General features: G+C 41.0%; 1 protein-coding gene across 1 annotated transcript in view; it reads right to left on the reverse strand.

Annotated features, from left to right (window-relative positions):
• NLN (neurolysin) overlaps window positions 1–22,965 on the reverse strand; it is a 51,221-nt gene that overhangs the window by 20,649 nt on the left and 7,607 nt on the right. The window contains exons 3-9 of the mRNA XM_018569139.1: window positions 20,998–21,146; window positions 18,695–18,802; window positions 15,535–15,637; window positions 14,723–14,883; window positions 13,992–14,127; window positions 10,773–11,139; window positions 7,568–7,769 (exon numbers count right to left, since the gene is read on the reverse strand). Coding sequence (XP_018424641.1) covers window positions 7,568–7,769; window positions 10,773–11,139; window positions 13,992–14,127; window positions 14,723–14,883; window positions 15,535–15,637; window positions 18,695–18,802; window positions 20,998–21,146 — 1,226 coding nt within the window. The remainder of the gene's footprint in view (window positions 1–7,567; window positions 7,770–10,772; window positions 11,140–13,991; window positions 14,128–14,722; window positions 14,884–15,534; window positions 15,638–18,694; window positions 18,803–20,997; window positions 21,147–22,965) is intronic.

Here is a 22,965-nt window from a genome sequence, read left to right on the forward strand (position 1 = left end):
TGACATGACTCTTTGCTAAAGTTGTATCATCCTTTCCTTTATGTTATTTGGAAAGCATTCACTAAAAAGCCCACCACGCTGTGACTGGCAAGGATTGTAAAAAGAAAAAAAAAAACAGCTGGAAAACCTCTGATATAGTAATGGGAGCTGAGGAGATAAAGTTCCTTCTGGTAGAATAAAGTGTGTTGAGCTACAAAGTAGAAACACATAAAATGACGGACATAGCTTCTGTATTGTACATGTAACAAGTAACACTCATACATGTGAACAATAGATAGACTTGAAGTCTTTATGTCTTTTATTCAGATACATTGTTTCTCTCTGTGCTGCAGTGATATCCTTTCACATCCACGGCACAAAGTCCTGATTCTGGACTGTGTCTGAGGGGATGGCACATAGCTTATCACACAGCACCTCCTAGTGAATGGGACCTAGTATACCTTCACAAAGAAAACCAATTACCTTTATTTTTAGATCTTGTGGCAGAAGCACAAAATACTTACTAAGACGGGTAGGCAATACATTTTCTCAAGTGAAGGTACATAGGCACACACGCACATATAAAAATTGATGAAAAATCTGATAGGGGGCAACTAATGTAGGGGGCACTCAGATGGATGCAACTAATAATTAGTTGTCCACAACAGAGTGCCCCTTACATTGGTTGCTCCCATCAGAGTGACCCCCAACTTTCATAATTAATGTAAGAGGGCACTCTGATGGGGGCAACTAATGTAAGAGGATACTCTGATGGGGGCAACCAATGTAAGGGAGCACTCCGATGAGGATAAATAATAATTAGTTGTCCATATTAGTGTGTGCCCTTAAATTATTTGTCCCCATCAGGGTGCCCCCTATTTTCGTACTTAATGTAAGGGGACACCTTGATGGGGACAACCAATGAAAGGGGAAACCCTGATAGGGGCAACAAATTATTAGTTGTCCCCATTAGAGTGCCCCTTACATTGTTTGTCCCCTTTATATTATTATCTCCATATACCTTATTTTCCTACTTTATTGGTAGGCAGGAGACGGCGGCGGTCCTGGCAACCAATGACTGCAGAGGAGGTGGGCACCTGACGTCAATGATTGCAAGGGCGCCAGTGGTCTTAGCAAACAATTACTGGAGAGAAGGGAGCCTGAACTGGGCTTGGAGGCCAGCGTATCCACTGTCAGCCAGCCATAACCGAGCGCAGATCGGCTATCAGTGTGCGTTTCCAGACCGTGGGCCAGAGAGAGACAGCCAAAGGGACGCATGTGGCACCTGTACTAAAGGTATGTCAATTAACCTGTGCACTCATTAAAGAGAAACTGAGAAACTGCAGGTTCATGAGGATTCCAGATTAATATAATAAAAATAACCAGGTTCCCTCAGCCAACCAGGTACTAAGACTCTCCCCTTGCCAATATGGATATAACATTTGGTACTCCCTATGTACTCTGAAGGAAAGGTCCACACACTGACCTGTGCTTAAAAATCACATGGATTTCTAATATATATTTATGAAGCCTATTTTCAGGTTAAAAAAATCCACCCTTTTAGTGGGTCTACCCCCACTAAAGTTAATTTATGTCTAGGGGAAATTAGAGTGTAAGAGGCTGCAGGCTCCAGTCTTGGAGCCTGTAGGAACTGGGATCATGTAGGTAAACGTGCTTTACATCGCTCCCCAAGACATAAACAAGCAGTTCATCCTTGAAATGCGGGGGCAGCTGCACTTCAAAAGGTAGCTTTTTTTTTTTAGTGAACATAAAAAAAGCACCTATGTACACATGAGGACTGGCACCCTAGAGCTCCTCCTTATCTGGAACATTTACTATTACAAAAGTATCTCACGGTCTCTGCTACCATGGCCGGATGGAAGGATAGGCAGAAGAAGCGGCCACCTTGATTGCTTCAGCAGAAGGAGGGTACTAAAAGGACAGGATTTGCCCCCTACGCTGCTGAAGTAGCTCACAGCTGAATGAGAGGGAGTGCACTTTGGACTTTTCACCTTCGGTGCCAAAGGAGTTTGTCCCAATACTATCTGCAGCACTGACATTCCAAGCAGTCCACCCTGCCCACGTTCTCTCCTTCTGGACTACAGAACATCACATTTCCCAGCCCCTGTTTACAGCTCAGTGTTCCTCAACTGCTATTTGCTGCTTTGAAGCTGAGCAAATGATCAGTGGAGTCTGAATGTCTTTAGCAACCATTAATGCCAGCGCTGTTATAAATTAATTTCTTTCCCAGCCCAACAATGCTGCTGCCTTGACTCCCAATGACCTGCCCACACAGCATAAGTGTAAAGGGCTCTCGGGAAATGTAGTTCGGGGGGTGTGCTTATGTCAATAGAAACTGACATAGGGCACACTATTGATCCCACCTCTAAGCAGTTGCCACTGCAAGAATTTGGTCCGGGGATGACATTATTTGAAGTAATAGAAGCTGCATTTTACTTCAGGAAAAGGGGTAAAAGAAGAAATGACTGCTGGGACATTCTCAAAGTGGAAGAGGTAGTTTTGGGTTACATTTGGGTAATGCCTCAGCTTTAATCACAGGGTTGTAATGCATTTTACTTTTACATACCTTTTCAATAATGAGCATGTGTAGTCTGTATTACATCCGTTTTACTTTCAGTATTATTCATCAATTGAAAAAATGTGCTAACTGGAAACTGAACCAAAACAGCAGCAGGCAAGAATTCTAAAAAGAACAAAAACCTCAAAAATAATGCTACAGACCTCTCCGTGTGCTCTAAGAGCAGTTTAACAGGTCACCTTTACTGAGGGAACACGTAAAATAACAGTGCTGATCTTCCTCCAACAATACTTATGTGACTGGCTTCCAAGTTGGCTCTCTGGCTTCAATACATTTTGCTTCATTGATCCAGATTAAATATGCAAATATGGAGCTGTAACTTCGCTCAGAATTACAGCCACAGACGTCAAAGACAGCCAGGTAACAGACATTTTCAGAAAAAGCAAAATCCATTTTCTTTTAGATTATGTCTCTGAAATTAAAGTATGTACTGGGTAGTACAGATCCGAGTAAAGCTGGGTACACATGGAGCACAATTTGGCCGATTCAACAGGAAATTGGCTGACATTTTCTCTATTGATGACCCTATCCCCCTGACAGAAGTCGATCATTAGACTGACTTTTGCCAAGGGAACATGTTGGAACATCTTCGGCTGAAGGGCGCTTGTAGCCAAACAGCCGGAAGCACTGTTCGGATATTCTGGTAGTGGCCGACACCGCTGTCAGAATACAAAGCACCCGGCAGGAGATTCATCCATCCATGCAGTTTAGCTGGAGAAATCTGTTCTATTTTTTTCGTTCAGCCCGCAGGTTGAACAAAAATAAATGTAACTGTGTATACCCAACTTAATGGGAAATAAGTCCATTAACTTACTGTAAAGCTGGCCATACACGGCTCGCATTTCATAGGAAACAGCCAAAATTTTAGCCATAAGCAGCTCTGTTGACACCACCTGACACAACAATCTTCCAAAAATAAAAAAAAAAATAAAAAAAAAAAAGGAGCCTGGTGAAAAAGTTGGCTGAACAGTGACTATATCCAATCAACTGCAGTCACTGTTTAGGTATTCTGACAGCTGTGGGTGCCGGTGTTCTATTGAAAGCTCCGACTTGTTGAGCTCTCAGACTGGGCACGTCACATCCGGTGACTGCCAGTAGGAGATGTACAGCAAATGGTGCTAGGGCGCATGGGTGGAAAATCCTTGTCGAACTGTCCAACTATTGCCACTGTGCCACTAGTGGCTCATCGGATTCTATAACCTAGGACAAACGTATATTTGTCCTAGGTTATAGAAGCCGATAGCCGTGCAGGCGCAGTGGCAACTGTGGTTGTAGAAAGAATCATGTGGCCGCGCAGGCGCTGTAGCATAATATAACCATTGACTAAATTATAGAATCCGATGAGGCAATAGCCACTGCGCGGCTATCAGCTCATCGGCTTCTATTACCTAGGACAAATATAACTGTAGTAGGTTATAGAAGGTGCTGTCACCGGGCAGTCACCGGATGTGATGTCACCAGTTAGAACTTTCGATAGAAAATAGTAAGTCCCTCTGCACTCCTCACAGCGCTCCCGGCCCAAGTACTTGTAGTGGTGCTCGCAGTGACAATCACGGATGGCACAGTGCAACAAACAGTGGAAAGCAGAAATCACCAGCACTCAACACAAATATCTTTGATGTCCATTTAAATCGGACCAATCGTCAATTGTCATGTACAAAATAGCGACGTTTCGGGACCGCACAGGATCCCTTCATCAGGGCGACAATGTAACAAGCGTCCGATAGAACACCGGCTATCAGAAAAAAATAACCAGCAGGGGAGTATCTTCCGTCCACACTGTTTACTATAGATGGGGGAATCAAGTGATTTCTCTCATGCAGCTGAGTTAGAAGTTCATGATTTATCTTGTCTATAATGGCACTAAAATAATTTATTTCTGGAACAAAGCATGGCAAACTTATTTATAAATAAAAATTAAACCATTTTGAATATTTTGTTATGCAACACTAAAAATGGGCAAACAAAACTGGCAAAAGCTTAAAAAGCAAATGGTATATAACAAAAAACCAAACAAACACCTTTAGTGGCATAACAGGTTAAATAGGAACAAATTGTATTTCTTTGATCTATAAATTAATGTAGATATGATGTACATTGTATTTTTCAATGAAACCTCCAAAAACCTCTTCTTCCGTGTTTGCATTGATTTTTGCTGACAACAATCTGTTCCTGGCCACCACTAGAGAGTGCTGTTTTCATATGAGAGGCCCCCTCTGCATGGAGCTCAATAAGAGACCACTTTCCCAGAAATAAGGACGTATTCAGAGCTAAGACACTGCTGGCAATATTGATAAAAACTGGAATAAAGGTAACCCATCATTTCACAAAGTGCTGGGACAAACACAAATGTGAAAGTGTGAATGTGCACAGTTTATGCTGAGCAAAAAATGTTATTGTTTCTACTAGTTAGTGATCTGTGAACTCTCGCAGACCAGTAATTATAAAGCAACTGAACTCTGGAACCTGTAACCAAAAAAACTCAGGCAGAGGGCAAAGGACTAGTCACTGGTATTACCTGTGATCTGAAATCTTTTCCCCATTGCTGACTTGTCATGCCTTGTTCTACACTGTGTCGCTCTGTGGAAGCAGCCATCTTGCTTCCTTATCTCAGAACCTCCAGTAAGGACATCTTATGAAGCTGTTCAGGGAGTGCTCATGTCCACTTAAAATCAACAGGAGTGCCTTAAAACTATAGAACGTTATTCTATTATAGAATTTTCAAGCTTTTAAGTTTGAGGGCTGGTGCACACCTAGGCGATTCATCGCACGGTTTGAGTTGTGCGATATCATGCAAAAAAAACACAGATTTGCATTGATGTCAATAGAGACTGTTCACACCTTTGCGGTTTGTCGCGTGACCAAAATCGCCTGTCGCGCCAAAAGGTGCAGGAGCTTTTTCGGGCGGTTGTCGCACGATTTGGGTCCCATAGACATCTCTATGCATTGAAAAACATGCGACGGTTTACAACAGACGCGCGATCGAAAACGTGCGAAAACAGCTCGTCATCTGAATCATTTAGGTGTGAACCTAGCCTCAAGGTTTCAATCAGTGACATCTATGGGCTTGGTGTGAACCCAGTTCACCAGAGTTCACACACACCCCTCTCCTGGCCCAATCAGTTGCAGCTGGGACATTCCCCGTACTGCAGCTACATATCACAAGGGGCAAGGAATGCCCCTGACGCAACTGATTGGGCCAGGATCTGGGTCCGTTAGTCACAGTTTTGTGTGAGCTTGGGGGACTCTGGTGAACTAGGTTATGCACCAAGCCCACCAGTATCCCTAGTTTAAGATAACAATAATAAAACTGATGCCTGGTGCAAATGTATGTTATATTCTGAGAGACGCATGCCACCATCATCTACAAGCAATGTTGTCTGTAGCTATTGGTTACTGCAGGTTATGACTTATATTAGTATTATGGTATCTAATGGTTGAGTCTTCCACTGTGCATTTAAAAATCTAGAATATAGGTTACATCACAGGGACTGACTACAAATGTCACATTTATCTGATGAACTAAAGACAGAATGCTACTTTTCAGGCAACAGAATTAGGCACACGTCACTGTGTATTAGAGTGGACACAGGATTGCACTTCTAGCTCTTGGATGAACATTATATCCTTTTTACACTCTACAAAGACATATATTTTATCATTAAAAGCATTGCATACTGACTGGGAAACCGAGTTTAACATAAAGCAAAGACAGTAGGTTGCAGTTAAGTACAACATGAAGGAATTCAACTTCCCTAAACCTGTTCCTACTTTAATGTAGAACATAGGGCAGACTGGAGTAAGAACAGTAAAAAAAAAAACATTATACGATGTGAAATGTATCCAAGGCCATTTATTTTGTTGTGTATAGTGGGGTGAGGAAGAGTTAAAGCATGTCAGTTTCTTTATTGTAGTCTGTGCCCCCACTGGGAAGACTTGTCATCTGTATTTGTCCTAAAAGCAGAAGCAAGGGCAAATATCCAATGGGGACATCTGCTATGGTGACAACTGTGGAAGAGGGGATATCCACTTCCTGTTGTGTCTCTGGGAGACAAAGTATTGGGAAATCTCCCCAATTGGATTCCCCTTTACGTAGGGGCAGCCTTATTATTGTTTGACTAGTAAAGTAATAATTGTGATGTTGGGTGGAGATAAGAGATAAAAGGCGGCCACTAATGCGTGATCGTGTTATCTGCATATTATACAGCAAGGTATATAAATTATTCCTCATAATACACAAAAAAAAACAGCTGCTTGACAGTAACAGAGACTGTTCTTTGATGAACCGTCCAAAATTCGTATCCCTTGATCAGCTGCCAGCTCTGTTCGGGTATTCTGACAGCGGACAGCGCCCAACATCAGAGTACAATGCAAACAGCGGGAGATTCTTCAATCAACAGTCATAAGCGTTGGAGGAATCTCTAATACTTTAATTCCACTTGCATTAGGCTTGACCTGTGTCAGTAAAGCAGAAAGTGCTGAAGTCAGGAGGTCATAAAGATAGCCAAGGCAACTGTCATTTTCGGAAGGAGGGCTCCAACAGCAGCTTTTATATCTCTTTGGAAAGGTGAATACAGACCTGGGGTCCGTGACAACCGGGGCTGATTATCTCTACTCCCTACCGGCATAACACACATATGCGGCGACCGGTGGGTGGGCTTTAATGCCGGCTAAATGTATATATGCACCCAGCCAACCCGCTGTTTTGTGCACTCACTTGTGCAATCCTAGCAGAGTGACCGTGCTGTTACCGTCAGCTCCTGGTCAGCTTTTCCAATAGACTCGGTGGGACAGGCTCCCAATTATGTGACCGCTGTGACAGCCAATGACAGAGATCACATGATTGGGAAGCTCACCTCCACTTGTTCAGAACTCCCTGAAGGCCCAGTGGAGGTTAAACAGGTCAAAATGTTTTCAATGACAATTATAAAATCAAAAGAATTATATATATATATTCTATTTAACAATGATAATAAGGAAGGAACTGACCTGAGCGCATATTTGGTGCATAACATGTCCAAACTCATGGAAATAAGTCTTGACCTCATCGTGGCGCAAGAGAGAGGGCCGGGTGGGTGCAGGCTTGGTGAAGTTTGCCACCATGGCTGCGGCAGACATCATCTTGCTTCCATCTGGGAGGAGGCAGCCGGGCTGCAGACTAAAACATGCAGCATGACCATACTTTCCCTCTCTAAGAGAAGACACATACTGTTAGGCTCAGTGTAGGAAGGTTGATCAATACCTGGATTAAACACAACGGATGTAACAATGCTACATACATAGATGGCTTATAATGTACATGTGTGATCAGTAATAATGGCCATCGTTTTCCTTTCTTCTTTTTTTATAATGAATCATTATAATTATTCATCCTAACCAGATAATTATTACTAGATATGCCAGTATGTGGTCGTGCAGCTTATGAGCATAGGTAACAAATGGCTTCAGTCTAAGCTATAAAAAGGAAAAAGATTTAAAGTACAGGAAATTGACATAAATTTAAATAATTTTTGATATAATTTTAATCTCTGCAGCAAAGAATGCATAAAAATGCATTACCAACAGTCCAAAGACAGTAATAAGCATTTACTTGCCTTTATTTTTGATTTTTTTCTTACCCCCATACTGAATAGTAAGCACATTATGAAGAGCAAGCTTTCTGATGCACAGCTGTCATGTGTGTCAGTAAGTCCTTTGATTGACAGCCGCTCTTGCTGAGACTATAGATCTGTGACATTTTAGGAGTTTGGTTTTAAATGCAATAAAGTCAGCTATATACAGTTCAAGGTCACAAAACACAACCGGCAGGAGGGGATCCGACTACATCTTTTACAACAGCTCATGAATAATTATTTCCCTTCTGCAATTACTTGCTATGTAGATGGAAGAGCTGCACACATGGAGAAAATATGACATGCCTACTGGAAAAGATAATTCTTTCAAATTTTAAAATGGCTACTTAACATTTGAAGGTCCCATGTCAACGGGTGAATGCAGCCTCCTTTTACAAGTATATTGAGATGCTTTTGAGATTCAGTTGACCTGATTTAAATTGCTTTTGCATTCCCAAAGACTTTTATGGGGAGAGAAGCAGTTGTGATGCGAAAAAACGCAATAGACACAAGCCCTAAAAAACACACTATGGGATTTCTATATAAAACCTGAATATGGATAATATCACCACCTCCTATTGGAAGATTTTTTGATGTCTACAGGTAAAGCACTTCTTATACAACCTAGGCTGCAGCATTACAGACCTGCCTATATTTGAAAACGTCTAAACCCCTATGCCACAAGCACGATCTTCTTTCTAAATTCCCAATTATTGCACTTTATTCATACTAATTCTAACCCTTATGTTTCCAAATGGGAAACAGACTTGGATGGTGTAACCACAACTGCCTGGGACCAGATCCGGATCTTCACCTCTAAGATCTCTAATAATGTTACTGCCTAGGATGATAATTCATATAATCCTTAAAGGAGAGTATCTGGTCTTCAGTATTCAGTATTCTAGTATTCCTGGGCTCCAGGAATTTTAGAGCCTTACCAAATTATTCCCCAAATTGTTTTAAAGGTTGTCAAGAAGGTAAAAAAACACTGGCGAAAGGTCTACAAAATGATTGGCACCCCTGCATTTCTGTCAGATAATGCACCACTTTGCACAGAAAATTGTTGCAATTACAAATGTTTAGGCATTCTCATGTTTATTTCTTGTGTTTGTATTGGTATGACACAAAAAAGTGGAGAAAAAGCCAAATCTGACACATTCCACGCAAAACTCCAAAAATGGACCGGACAAAATTATTGGCACCATCTCCAAATTGCAAAAAATAATTGCATTCCAAGTTTTTGTGGAAAATCATGGACAATCTCAAGGTTACAAGTCCATCTCCAGAGATCTTACTGTTCCTGTGTCCACTGTGCGCAACATTGTCAAGAAATTTCCCTATCTTAACATCCCTCCTCCCTTTGTATCCCCTTCAAGCCTTTTTTTCCCTCTCTCCTCTCTTTTCTTTCCTCTGACAAATACTTTTGATTTTCTGATCTCACAGTTTGGGGGAGTGGCAATTAAAATTCTAATGCATTTACTTATATAATCCTTTTTTCTCCATAACCAACTGATGTTCCCTGAAACAAGTTAGTTTGCAAAATGTTATACCGGCCCTAAATATAGTGTTTAAATTGCCTTAACATGTCCTTTCATACAAGTTCTCCTAATGTTCCCTTGTAAGTGAGATTTTCCATTTGTTTTAATGAATTTAGTTGTCCGCTTTGGAACATTCTACATGTCTACTATGCCTTGTTTACAACGTATTGCCAAAAACTGGACCCCATATACGATGTGTGCTTACAAGTAGTTTACTGTACACACACACACAGACAATATGCAACCAAAAAAAAAATCAAACAGATCTATCCACGCTAAAGAAAGTGGAAGGATAATTCCCTCACTGCAGCTATTGTATTCCAACAACCAATGCCTGCCACTGTCAAAATACATGAACAGTGACTGCAGCAGAATAATCTTGGCTCGGCAACTTCAGTAAAAGTTGAGTATTTGCTGGCGTATAAGACGACCCCCTACTTTTTGTGTTAAAATATAGGTTTTGGCCTGTACTCGTCGTACAAGACGAGTATAGCCCAAAATTATGTTTAAATGCACCCACTAACATCCATGGTGGTATTCCCGAGTGTGGCTCGGGGTTAATTTTCAGTACCATAAGCGGTAACCCCGAGCCACACTCGGGATTACAGTCTCTTACCTTGTCCACGATCCCCGCTGTGTCCTCCGTCTTCCGCTGAGTCAATCATGGCAGGCTTTGTATTAATGAATACAGGCTTTGTATTCATTAATACAAAGCCTGCCGGGATTGGCTCAGCGCGGTATACTGTATGTAGCCGAAGCCTTCCGTATGTACCCGGCGTATAAGTTTTAAGGTCTCAAAACCGTCTTATACTCCGGCAAATACGGTAATTCAATTTTGTTGAGTTGGCAGGGCCACCCACGGTGAGAATTATGTCTGATTGCTGGGAATTGGCTGAAATTCTAAGTGTACGGCAAGCCTCATTGTATAGGAGACAATGCTATTACTACAGACAACAGGTATGACTCAACTGCTTACACAATAATTCTATTCTGTTTACAGTTGTGAATTTTTCTCTGTAATACGAGAGATATTATATTATTTACCTAGGATAAAGGTCCAAGTAAAACTGTCCGAGAATATCTCCTGTTGCTCCATCATAAACTGAGTAGAGTGTCACGCTCTCGTGCCAAACGTGCGCATTTTCCACATGCTCAAATCGAAGTCCAAGGAGCTCCTGATAAATCTGTAAAAGGCTTTCTGTAACTGTCTCCATGGGGAAATATTCCCGTAGTTTGTCCTGATCCACAGAGTACTTTGTCTCCACCACACGTGTGAGGTAGTAGTTTAGGTCCCAGGCATTGATTCTATCATCAAACTCCAAGCCTTTGTCTGAACACTCGTCACATTTCATCTCCAGAATCAGCTGCTTCTCTTCCTCCCCTAGAGGCTTTACCTTTGTCTTCAGATCATCTGTGAGACACACAAACAGGTTTCTTAATTTATGCAGAAGGCCCTTGAAATATATTGGAAGGTGTTAAATGGATGTAAAACCTATCATCCTATTGCGATAAAAGTAATTCTTAAAGTAAAATGAAATCCCAGCCAAGACTAGTTTGGGATACAGTCATAGTTCATGTGTTTGTTAAAGGAGAACTATGGGGTCAGTGTCTTTCCCCATAGTTCTCCTTAGGGTAACGGGAGGACACAAATTAGCGTCCTCCCGTTACCCTAAGCTCAGTATACCGCGAGCTACAGCTCGCGGTATACTGAGACGCCGCAGTGGATCCCGACCTGGAGGTCGGTATCCGCCCAGCTGCGTGAGTGACAGCTGGCTCTGCCAGCTGTACCCGCCCCCTCCCCCGTCCGTTCTGCCAGTCAGCGCTGGCAGATGGGAGTGGGGAGAGGGGAATCCAGCCCCTCCCCCTGTCACGGCAGAGAGCCGTGACAGGATCGAGAGGTGAGCGAACCCGGTATGTGTTCGCTCACCTCCCGATCTACTGAGCCGACCTGTGACAGTCTCATTGTCACAGGTTGGCTAGAACTATGAGGTGAGTGGAAATCACTCATCTCATAGTTCTCCTTTAACATATAGAGATGGAACACAATACTTACAAGCTGCCTCATAGGAATAGTTTCTTCTCCAATCAATGAAAGTACCAACACCGGAATATATGTAGAAATAACTATCCCATTAGCTAGCCTATCTAAAGGTTACTCCGCCCCGCCTAAAGGTTCAGCAAGATAACAGAGAAAGACTTAAAGCAGGCAGAGAACACTCATGTGTTTGGATCAAGCATCGCAAAGAAATAGCAAGCTTTTCCTAAAGGGTATCTATGGTCAAAAAACTAAAATAAATTTGTATTTCTATACGTTCTATCCCACTCCTAATAACCAAATCCATCTAGAAGTATGTAAACATACTTATTAAAGAGGCCCATAGGATGTACTTTTTCAATGCACTGACACAATTTCTTGTTTCATCACTCTCACAGAGCCTGCCTTCTGAACTATGACTCAACGTCTGAACAATGTAACATTATCATTGCTTGCTGGAAGCAATGCATGATGGGATATGTAGTCTTAAGAAATCGAGATTGCATCACATCAAGCAGCAGGGAAAGAGACACAAAGCACACTGGGCATCCAGGAAGTTGATTAAAAAACTGATGGGCAGACAGAACACAGCACTCACTACATAAAAGGATTTATTTCAAATGAGCTTTGATTGCATTATCAAAAACAACTCTGGTATGTATTCCTATTACAATGCTAAATAAATAACTAAATGTACCGAGCTATAACAATGAGCAATACAAAAAAATTCTGTGACACAAACAAATGTCAGTGAACAAAAAGTAATAGATCAAATGTAAAGTCTGTAAATGATTCACATCTGATCCATTTACTATTTATTCACTGACATTTGTTTGAGTCACAGATTTTTTTTTTTGTATTGCTCATTGTTGTAGCTCGGCACATTTAGTTATTTATTTCGGTTTCACGTATACACACTCACAGTGGGTGTACATTCCAGTGCCTTTTAGCTTGCTTAGTGGAGCAGTTCGTTTCTATATATATTCCTATTACAATGCTGATATTATAACAGGTAGCATATGCTGTGATGTTAGAACTCTTAAGAAGCAAATAGCCTGCCTAGAACAGACACAATCCCCAGTATGCAGATTCCACTAGCATTTATACCTTGTTATAACATTATGGTACATTTTTAAGCATGCATGAGACAAAGCAGACACTACACAGGCTATTAAACAACAGGCCCTATCACGTCCCTATTACATCCTAACGTATGAAAAGAGGTAAATAATAAAAATATTTTATTCATTTGTATAGTGTGCACATATTTATGGGTGCTTTATAGACAGCAATAAATCCACTGTAGCAGCCCTCACTTCCACAAGGCCAATAGTTTACCACATACTTATGCAAACACACATTCACACGCTAGCCAATCTGTGGGGTAGTCAATTCACCTACCTATACATTTAGGATTTGGGAAGGAAATCATAATATGAGGAAGGACCTTATGCGAACGTAAAGGGTTATTAAACCCTCACATGTTTTTGCATAGATCTACTGCTGGCAAGCAGTAGATCTATGCAAAAACATTTAAAAAAAAACAAAACAAAACAAACAAAAAAACTTACCTGTGTCTCCGCCGCGCGCTCCCTTCCAAACATCTGAAGTCTCGGGCGGCCACAAAAGGATCTTGGGGCGGGCGCATGCACAGTTCAGATGTTCGGCAGGGAGACGAGGAGACACACAAGGTAAGTCTATGGAGCAGCATGCACCCACACAGATACCGTGGGACATGAGAGAAGAGGAGGACAGAGGAGTCAGCGCTGGATTGGAGACCCGCACCAGCGCTGGAGGGACAGCTAAAAAAAAAAAGACAGGAAAGAAGAAGAAGAAGATCAGATTAGGAGACATACAATTTAAGGTACGTCCCTACAACAGGATTGGGAAGGGGAAAAAAAAAGTTGACTTTAATGTCACTTTAAGGAGTTCTACAAGTTCCATGTGGTGTCCTCCTTGCGGCGCTGCAAGGTCAGAGTGCTAATCACCTAACTACTTATACATGGGTAATGGTTTTACTCCCTAAAGATCATCAGAAACACGGTCAATTCCAATGACATTTTTCAGAAACAAAAACAAGAGAGAAAAGTAGACCGTTGTAGACATATTTTTACAGCAATTTCATATTGTGTTTTGGTATAGAATCTCATCATGTTGTATGTCTTTGTGACCCTTTACTCTGTCCATGCTATTTTAATGGTCCAATAAGTAATAACAAGACAGCTAACCTAGAAAAGCAGACACTTTCCTTGTGTTCTTTGCTGTGTTCAGTTCAAGGACAAAGTCAGCATGTGTTTGGTATCCCAGCAGCTTTGCCAGTTTAGCCCGCAGGGTAATTAGCTGCTCTAGAATTTTAGTATTCTCCTGAAAGAAAAGGAAACATAAAAAGGCGTTAATGACACAGGAAAGTGAATGCCAAATGCTGGAAAATTCTCTTCAGAGGTAGGCGATCTCTGTTTATTCATTTGGATAAATCTTTTAGTTGATGCAGTAACCACTCTAATATCTTCACCATATGCTCAATGCACAGCACACAAGGTCCTTATACAGGCCTATTTCAATGTTCTTTTTTGTTGCATTAAAATTCAAAATGTTAACTGTTTGTCAAGTATTTCATGACTTCTACAAACTTTTACATTTTAGAAAAAGAAAACCTTTACTACAAGGTACTTCAATCACACTGTGGAATCAAAGCATCCCGGGCTTTCAAATAAGCCAGCAGTAGCTACTCACTTTTGGAATGACTGTCTCTGAAAGACACTTCATACAGATCCCATTGAACTCCAGAGAAAGGGTGGGGGTATGTTTTTCCCTGCACTCATTTAAGTGCCGGTTGTGTGTGAGTTGAACAGCAAGGGATCATACTGCCTTTAGGCCTCATGCGCACAAGGAAGGAGCTGAAATAGTCAAATCGAGAGCTAACAAGGGGGTGAATGAGAAGCTTGGTGCATGTACATACCTCCATACATCTACTGTTGAAAGCAGTCTCCAGTTTCCTCCGAGTTTCAGGTACGGAACACTGTTTAAGTATAGGGAAATAGTGAGGATATTGGAGAGTTACTTTATAGCTGTGGCTCTCTGTCTTTTCTAAACTGTCAATGAAGTTATCAGGAAGACCCTCTGTAAAATACAAAATGGCAGAAAGCCATTACTGAAATTCAGTACAGAGCAAGACATTTTAAATATTTCATGCCATTGAATGTTGTCTTTTAATAAACTATTCCATTTTTTTATAAATGGCAACAGCATAGAGACGCACATGTCGCATGTTACTACAGTAGACCATAAATTGTAGATGCTGAACAGATATTATGGACCTCCAGAGGGACCGACATTGCTGGCTTGAAGACATGGCAACAGTGGAAAGCGAAGTTGTAGTTCTAGGCTAAAAATATGGAGGTGCACTTGGTGCCAGGAAAAGAAAGTTCCACTTTTTTTCTAGCTATACAGATTCAGCTCAGTTTAAATATATATTTTTTTTATATGTTACCTGAACATATTTGACTAAGTTTGGGGAAGCTGTAAAATTTTGCTTTATGTGTGCACAACATACCATTTCTTAGAGCGAGAGAGAACATTAGACAGAATGTTATAGAGTTGAATATTACTGTAAGTGAACAACAGTCACAGAAAATGTAATGCCAATCAGATTATTCTCGAGCATTCTCCAATATAAGATCCTTCAGAATCAGTGATCACTATTTCAACTTAAATCTAAACTGAAAGAACATGACACTACGTTTGCAGATGTTAGTATAGAGAAACCCTTACCCAGTTCTGCTTTTGTAAAGACCAGAAATGTGTTATCCTCATTGAGATTTTTATTGAAATCGATACTTAGCTGACTGATCATTTTTTTCATCCTCTTTATTTCCTGAATGAGAACAGGAAACACAATATCAAAACATTTTCCCTATGAAAAATCAGAAAAATGACAAAAGAAATGTATGTAGTAAGTCACAAATAACTGCAATATTTAGGCTGCCCTTGCAGACATCCTTCTGAAAATGCTAATTACTTGGCTTTCATTCTGAGCTAGAGGCTTCAGACCTTTCCAAATCACATACCGATCAGCAGTTCTGACTTCACTGATCTGCATATTTGTTATGGGTCAGACTCTGATGACATCAATATCCTGGCAACCAGTATTTTCAGAAGACCAACAATGGCAGCCTCCATAGCATTGCATACAGGTTTCCTTTGAATATCTAAGATCCTCTGATGACATGGAGGTGTCCCTCCTACTTGAAAGCTTAAAGTTAGGGCTCCTACATATAATTGTGTCACTGAATGTATAATTCTGTCCAAGACTAAGCATTTCTGAGCATGGAAATTGCCAAGCTCAGAGTGTACAAATGAATGGAAACCACTATATTATAAGGGTGAATTTTTTGTGATTGTCGATACCTTTTTATTGTATCTAAAATACACTTTATGCCCAAGGTCAGTTAAATCCTAGTAGACATATTTTCATTAATGTAGTACTAAACTCTCACATTTTTTTCAATAATGAATCCAGATTAAAACAATATACATCGCCCAGCAAAGCATTGCTTTACATTTTTGCCCAAACCCTTACAATCATTATGTTTCTAGACAACTGCTCTCAAGTCTCTCTTCGCTCAGCTTCCCTGAACTTCCTGTTCAGTACAAGATCACAAAGGGCAGTGCAGACTCCAGCAATTTTTCATCAACTAGCTTGGAGAAGGGAGGAGAGGGGCAGGGGAGTAGCTTGATTTGATGTGTCTGTGTGTTTGTAAAGCAAAACAAACGACAAACGCACTCAACAATTTGTTACCAGTTATACAGATAAAGACACAAACAGCTTAATAGCACACACAAGGGTGACTGCATAGCACTCTGCTTGAGAAAGGTGTCACTCTAAAACAGGAAGTCAGGACCAGTGCTCAGGGGACCAGCTGATTCAACAGGAAACAAACTTTTAAACATAAAGGAGCAGCATCATATGTAATTGATTTCATCAGCATTTTAAAATAGCCTAAAATGTTTTTGACTTAAATATGTCAAAACACACATGTACCGTTTATGTATTTAGATAGATCCATATCTAACAAGGATGAACGGGGGGAGGGGGGGTTCATAGTTCATCTGAGTAAGCAGGACTCAAAATTTGACCAGTGTATGGCCAGTTTAAGGCTCACCAGCAGGCAGCCTCCATGCATGTTTGTCTGGGACACAACCCTGCATATAATGTCTAGTTGACCTGAGGAAACCCTAGAAACTTCCAAAGTAATTTGTAGCAACCAAGGGGAAGTACAGCCTGTTCTGAAATCCCCTTCCGATCAGCTTATTAAATATAATTATAATGAAAAATGTCGGCTGTCCTGTTAGTTGAAGCATAGAGTCGATATGTTCTACAGCTGTTAAACGTGACTGTTCAATTGTAATTTTTTTTATTGCCAAGCATTTTTCCCAAATTAGTAAACAGGTGGCTGCATTTACAAAAGCCAATTAATTCTTACCCCTTCATTGACTGTGTGGTGCTATTTAGATCTTCCTATTTTTGTTAATTCTTTGAAAAAGATTAAAAAAAGGCTTTGCTTTCATTCACAAACCCACATTGAAATAAAACAGATGTGTCTGATTTTCTTGGCACATCCAGCAGTATTACTAGCCAGAAAAAGCCAACATAAATCAAATGCCCATGATACTTATATACCTAGTCTAGACCATTACAAATCAATGCCTTGATAGGATCAGATGCTCGTTGTCCCAGAATGAAAGCGCGATGCATCCAAATTAATATGCAATGCTCACCTGGGAGTATTTCTAATACTGCTTTATCTACTTTTCAGCAATGTTTTCTGTTTTTTTTAAAATTTATTTTGTACATCATGGTTTGGCAATAATGCATCCTGTAAGTGCCTTTTCAAGTATGTCTCACAATGATGCGATTGAACTTTACCGGTATCCATTACATTGGTTTTGAACATCCGGGAGCATTTTTCTCATGGCCGATTTTAAAGAGAACCTGTATCGAGAGAATTATGTAAACTCTCATCGCTGACCTTTCATTCTGTAAATACTACTTGCCTGGCTCTCAGGCTTATCTGATGGTTTCAGCTGTTTGTGAGTCACTGCCCCTGAACAAGTACGTAAATCATAAGTTTGAACTTAAATCTTTCTTTTATGTCAGCGATTCAGGAAGTATGAGAGTCTACATTTTATATTAGTCACAGCTGGATTCCCATTGTGTGAGCATGTAAACACACAACCTTTGATATCCAAAGTAACCGCCCCGTCATCCTGAGATTAATCAAATAGTTCTTGGTTTACTGGTCCTCATCTGGCTTGATAATTGTGACAATATGCAAGTAAACTTATTTGCACTAATTTTATTTCTACTGATGGGGGAAAAAAAATCTGTAGACAATAACTATAAAAGCAAAAGGCAGCTCTTTGCCTCTGCCCCACCTATAGGCACAGGCCTATTGTGCCTAATGTTAAATTCAGCTCGATTTTTAAAGTTCACCCAATCACTAAAATCTTAGATGAACTTTATAAGGAAAATTTAATTTAAAAATACTGTTTTCCCCTTATGTTATTCTTTTCACATTTAATTGATACTCCAGCCTCTATAAAGGCACTTTCTGCCTACATGCTCTCGCTCCAGTGATGGCTGCATGCCTCCTCAGGACAACAGTGGTGAAACATGCTTGTACAATGAGCACAGACATAGGCACTTATAGCCTCCACTGGAAGCACCTGTGACTGGGTGACAACATAGGAGAGCGATTCAAGAACAGGGATTTAACCTGGTCGGCCCTTGGGAGTACCTAAACAGGGGGCCCTAATGGCAGGATCACCAGGTATTATTTTAACAAAAGCTCAGGTTTAAAATGACTGAAAATTACTTTTCATGAATACAGAAATTGTCTATGAAATAAAGTGTTAAATATTCAGTACTCACACTCTGTACTTCCAGGGAAAGATGGAGTCCATTCCGTTTTCCAATCTGAACAGACTTTTCCAGATACCGTCTAACCTCTGGGTCCAATTGTTTCAAGTCTTGCGTTTGCTATAAATAGTCATAATGCAGACTTACATTTTTGCAAGATATAAAACCGCTTTAGACAGATTAGCCTATAATTATTTTTTTAATTTAATTACAGTAAAACAAAAGAAAGACACGGGAACATAGGAAATCAGGAAATCACAAAATCTTAAATCAAAAAGCTGATCACTCTGGAGGTTCTACATAACAGCAATGTGCAAGGAACCAGTTGGAAAAGGCATCATTTCCAATGGTTAGTTATTATGCAATGAAGCCTACCTTCATTTTCAATTTTATTTGTATTACAGTCAGATATTGCCTGGGCCAAGAACGGCTTTGCCAGCTCAGCCCACGACATCAAATTTTACAGAATTCAAACCAAATGGACTGGTGAATGAACCATCAATAGTGTAAATCTGCCTATCTCCACCAGGATGCTTTCTGGCTTTGTCAGGGGAGCCTTTTCATAGTTACATAGTATTTGAGGTTGAATGAAGACATTAGTCCATCAAGTCCAACCTATTAGGATCTCATTCTAGGAGTACCTGTACCCCTGTATATTACCTGTACCCCTGTATATTACCTGTACCCCTGTATATTACCCGATCCTATATCCGTGAATCAGATCAGGGCTGACCTCTCTAGCACTCTTCCCCCTCCCCCGCCTTCTAACAGTAACACAGCTACCCACCTCTGGATCCCGCTGCTCCAACCCCCGCTCCTCAGCCTGACCCCCCTCCACGACAGCCTGGTGCGTTAAGTCCAGACTCTTTTCCATGTTGTTTATGCTCCTCAGTGTTGCCAGTTTGTTGCTTAGATCCAGAATCTGGGATTCCAAACAGACAACTCGCTCACATCTAGCACAATTGTATTCCCCCTCGAACGCATGTATCCAAAGAACGCATACATTGCACATGACATTTCCACCTCCTGCCCTTTGCGTGCTGCCAAAGCCACACTGTGGTAATGATTATAAGGTAGGACTCTGATGTGAAAGGGGATTCTGATGTAAGGGGGGCTAGTAATGTGGGCTAGTAATGTGAAGTATGCTCTTACTGTGAAGGGGTGACCTCTAATGGAAAAGTGGGGACTCTGATGAGAAGGGTGGGCTTTTGATGTGAAAGAGGAGGACCATGTCATATTTTTGTTTTCTTGCATGGGGTTCCCCTTAAAGATCCCTACCAGTATCCTATCTAGAATAAGGGTCTGGTAAAGATTTTGGAAAGAAACTACACATTATTTTTTAATTTGTTTACATTTTATACTGGGTTGCCTCAAGATGTTGCATACTTTCAAAAGGTTGCTGTGTCTAAAAAAAAAAAAAAAAAAGGCTGAGAAATGCTGTTGTAAATACATGCTGGGCAAGCTAAAACAACCAGAGGTTAGTGAAAGAGCCTCCAAGTAATGTTACTCTTCTTCTACTGAATTGCCATTTTCAGGAGTATGTAAATGAAAGAACTGCATAGCGCGCATTCATTTTAAACCTTAAATGGGGGCACATTTTAAAATGTGTAGAACTTCTATAAATGTACAGAAATGCACTTATCATTCACAATATAACCACACAGTTTTACTACAATATACATAATAAAGTTTCACATATTTGAGTGTTGTTTTTTTTAGAGTGGGTTAAAAAATTAAGAAGAGTCAGATGGAATTTGACTGGTCGCTGTAGATGACTCCATTTTCATATGCTCTTTGTAAATGAGATTCATTGCAATTTCAGTCCGTCCAGTTACAGCCGTTATTATTAGATGACTCAAACTGTTGCTCAGAGACAGCGGGGACACACTTAAACATATTTATTACTATGTAAAGGAACGCAAATACAGGCATATTGGTGTACAGTGTAACCCCAGCTGCTGCATTTTTCTTTCTATAGGACTGTATAGACTGAAAACACTGCACACCGCTATAAGTGCAGGTACAGGTGTTTACACATGCACAAGTGTGAGTTCCCGAATGCAGGAGTATCACACTCAGAAACTTAAACCCCTAGCATGCACATGCAAACATCTGTAGTTCTATTTATATGCATATACCTACATACAGTGTATTCTGTGCATACCATCCTATAGACAGAAAAATGCAGCAGCTGGTGCTCCTGGGTGCCCCAAATACAAGCGTATTTTATGATGTACGGCCATAAACCTGTAAAGCAAACAAGACATCAAACCATGATCTTCAATGTACTATGCTTAAAACAATACTATACTTACATATAAATGGAGAATTCTTTTAAATATATCCTCTCTCATAGTCATCTCAACGTCGAAGTCAGACAGTGTTTTGTCGGCTAGCGTGCTGGCCGAACGCAGTTCCCTACTTGGGGATACATGCTGCGGGAAATCTAACATGCTCCTCTCCACTATCGAGAAATAAAGGATAAAGTCACAGTTATTCTGGTCCTAGTCGTGGCATGCAACATAAATGCAAGCAGCTGATATACAACGGTGTTCCCCACAGCAACCAATATCCTTCCACCTTCATTTTCTTTGCTACCTTGGAAACATGAGCGAACAAGTCAGTTGGTTCAGGGGACACGACAGACAGTTCTTCAAGGTTTAGACAAATGAATCGTGTTAACCTAAGCCTGTCATTAGAAGTGACAAGCTGATGTCACCACATACCTGAAAATTAGGCACGATTATGTGCCAACCGGTCAATGCTGATGAATGTGCCCAGCTTTTCCCATAAGGCACATGTGTCAAACATAAGGCCCACAGGCTGAATGTGGCCCTCAGGACCATTTCATGTGGCCCTTGCATCTCTCCTGCAGCTGTGGCACCCCCCACCTAGCTTTAGCAGCCGGCAGCAGAGAGGAGGACAGAACTCCTCCTACAGATCCTGCACCTCTCCGTGCAGCCGCAGCACAAGATAAGGGGGTTGCACTGTGATGTAAGGGAGGGTGGGGGGCTCTTGACTTCTGGTAGTGGGGGTAGGGTGCTCTGGACATCTACTTATAATTATTTTAAGAATACAAGTTTATGCCAGTTGAAGAGGAGTGTCACACACTGCTGGTATGATCCACAAGAAACGTTATAGTTCTGTGTAAGCAGTCTCCAATAAAGTTTCTTGTGGCTGTTACCAGCAGTGTGCAACCCTGCTTTTCAGACTTGCATCATCTGCTACAAGAGTGTGAGTGGGCTCCGTGCCAGCCTGCACCTGCCCTTCACAGCGCTGTGATGGTTCGTCTTACAGATTACATTTTACCATTACATAGTAGATACATTTATATATTCTTACAGATACAGCTGGCACTTTGAGGGCAACCATAATGCTGATGCGACCCGCCATGAAATTGAATTCGACACCCCTGCAATAGTGCAATTTGGGGCAACCTTCAATAGGTTGTTAAAGCCATGTAATGCACCATGGGATGCACTGGGGTGTTATTCAGCATTGACCTTTGGCAAAGTTGAAATTTGCTTCAGGGGCTTGGTTTTCAAGGTGAATGATAATGACATTAAGTTGTGCTTATTGCAACCTTTTATCCATGATAATGAAGGACAAGTTTACTTCTATATCAAAAAACACACCCTCCCTAGCCTCCTAACCCAATCTAACTCAGACAACCCCAACCTACTAGAGATGCTAGCAATATGGCCTAATTTAACTTTATGTGGACTCAACGCTGGAGATGGGTAAACACCGCTACTATTAGGAAGAGGTAAATAAGCACTTGGGTGGGGATGTCTGGGTTAGATAAGGTCAGGGGGCTAGGAAAAGTGGGATGTTTGTTAAATTTGTTACAATGGGAGAAATGTTGCAATAAGCGCAACTCTTTAGAAAATCCATCACTGTGGGACACCACCAAACAGTTCTGATGTTTCCAACTCTATTTATAACAAAAAAAAAATTAGGTAGAAGTTGGGTTTAAAGCGCAACTTAATCCGCTATACTCCCCTCCAGCAATGCGCCATCCTTGGGCTCCCTTGCCATCACTGACATCTTTGCCCAGTTTTCCCAGCGTGGCATTTTTAGTCATCTTATTTGGCCTGCCTGGGATGACAAAACTCCCATGCATGTGCACAGGATTAATAAAATCATATACCAAAGGCATGCCAAGAACATTCTAAAGAAGTCTGAAAGCAAGGGTAAGAAGATTTTTTTTGCAGGAGAGACATGGTATGTCTTTTCTGCAAAAATAGCTTTCCAGCTACCATATTTTCAGCCAAAGTCTTGCT

This window comes from Nanorana parkeri, unplaced genomic scaffold (assembly GCF_000935625.1).
Source record: "Nanorana parkeri isolate BGI_ZX_2015 unplaced genomic scaffold, ASM93562v1 scaffold34, whole genome shotgun sequence".
Taxonomy (NCBI): Eukaryota; Metazoa; Chordata; class Amphibia; order Anura; family Dicroglossidae; genus Nanorana; species Nanorana parkeri.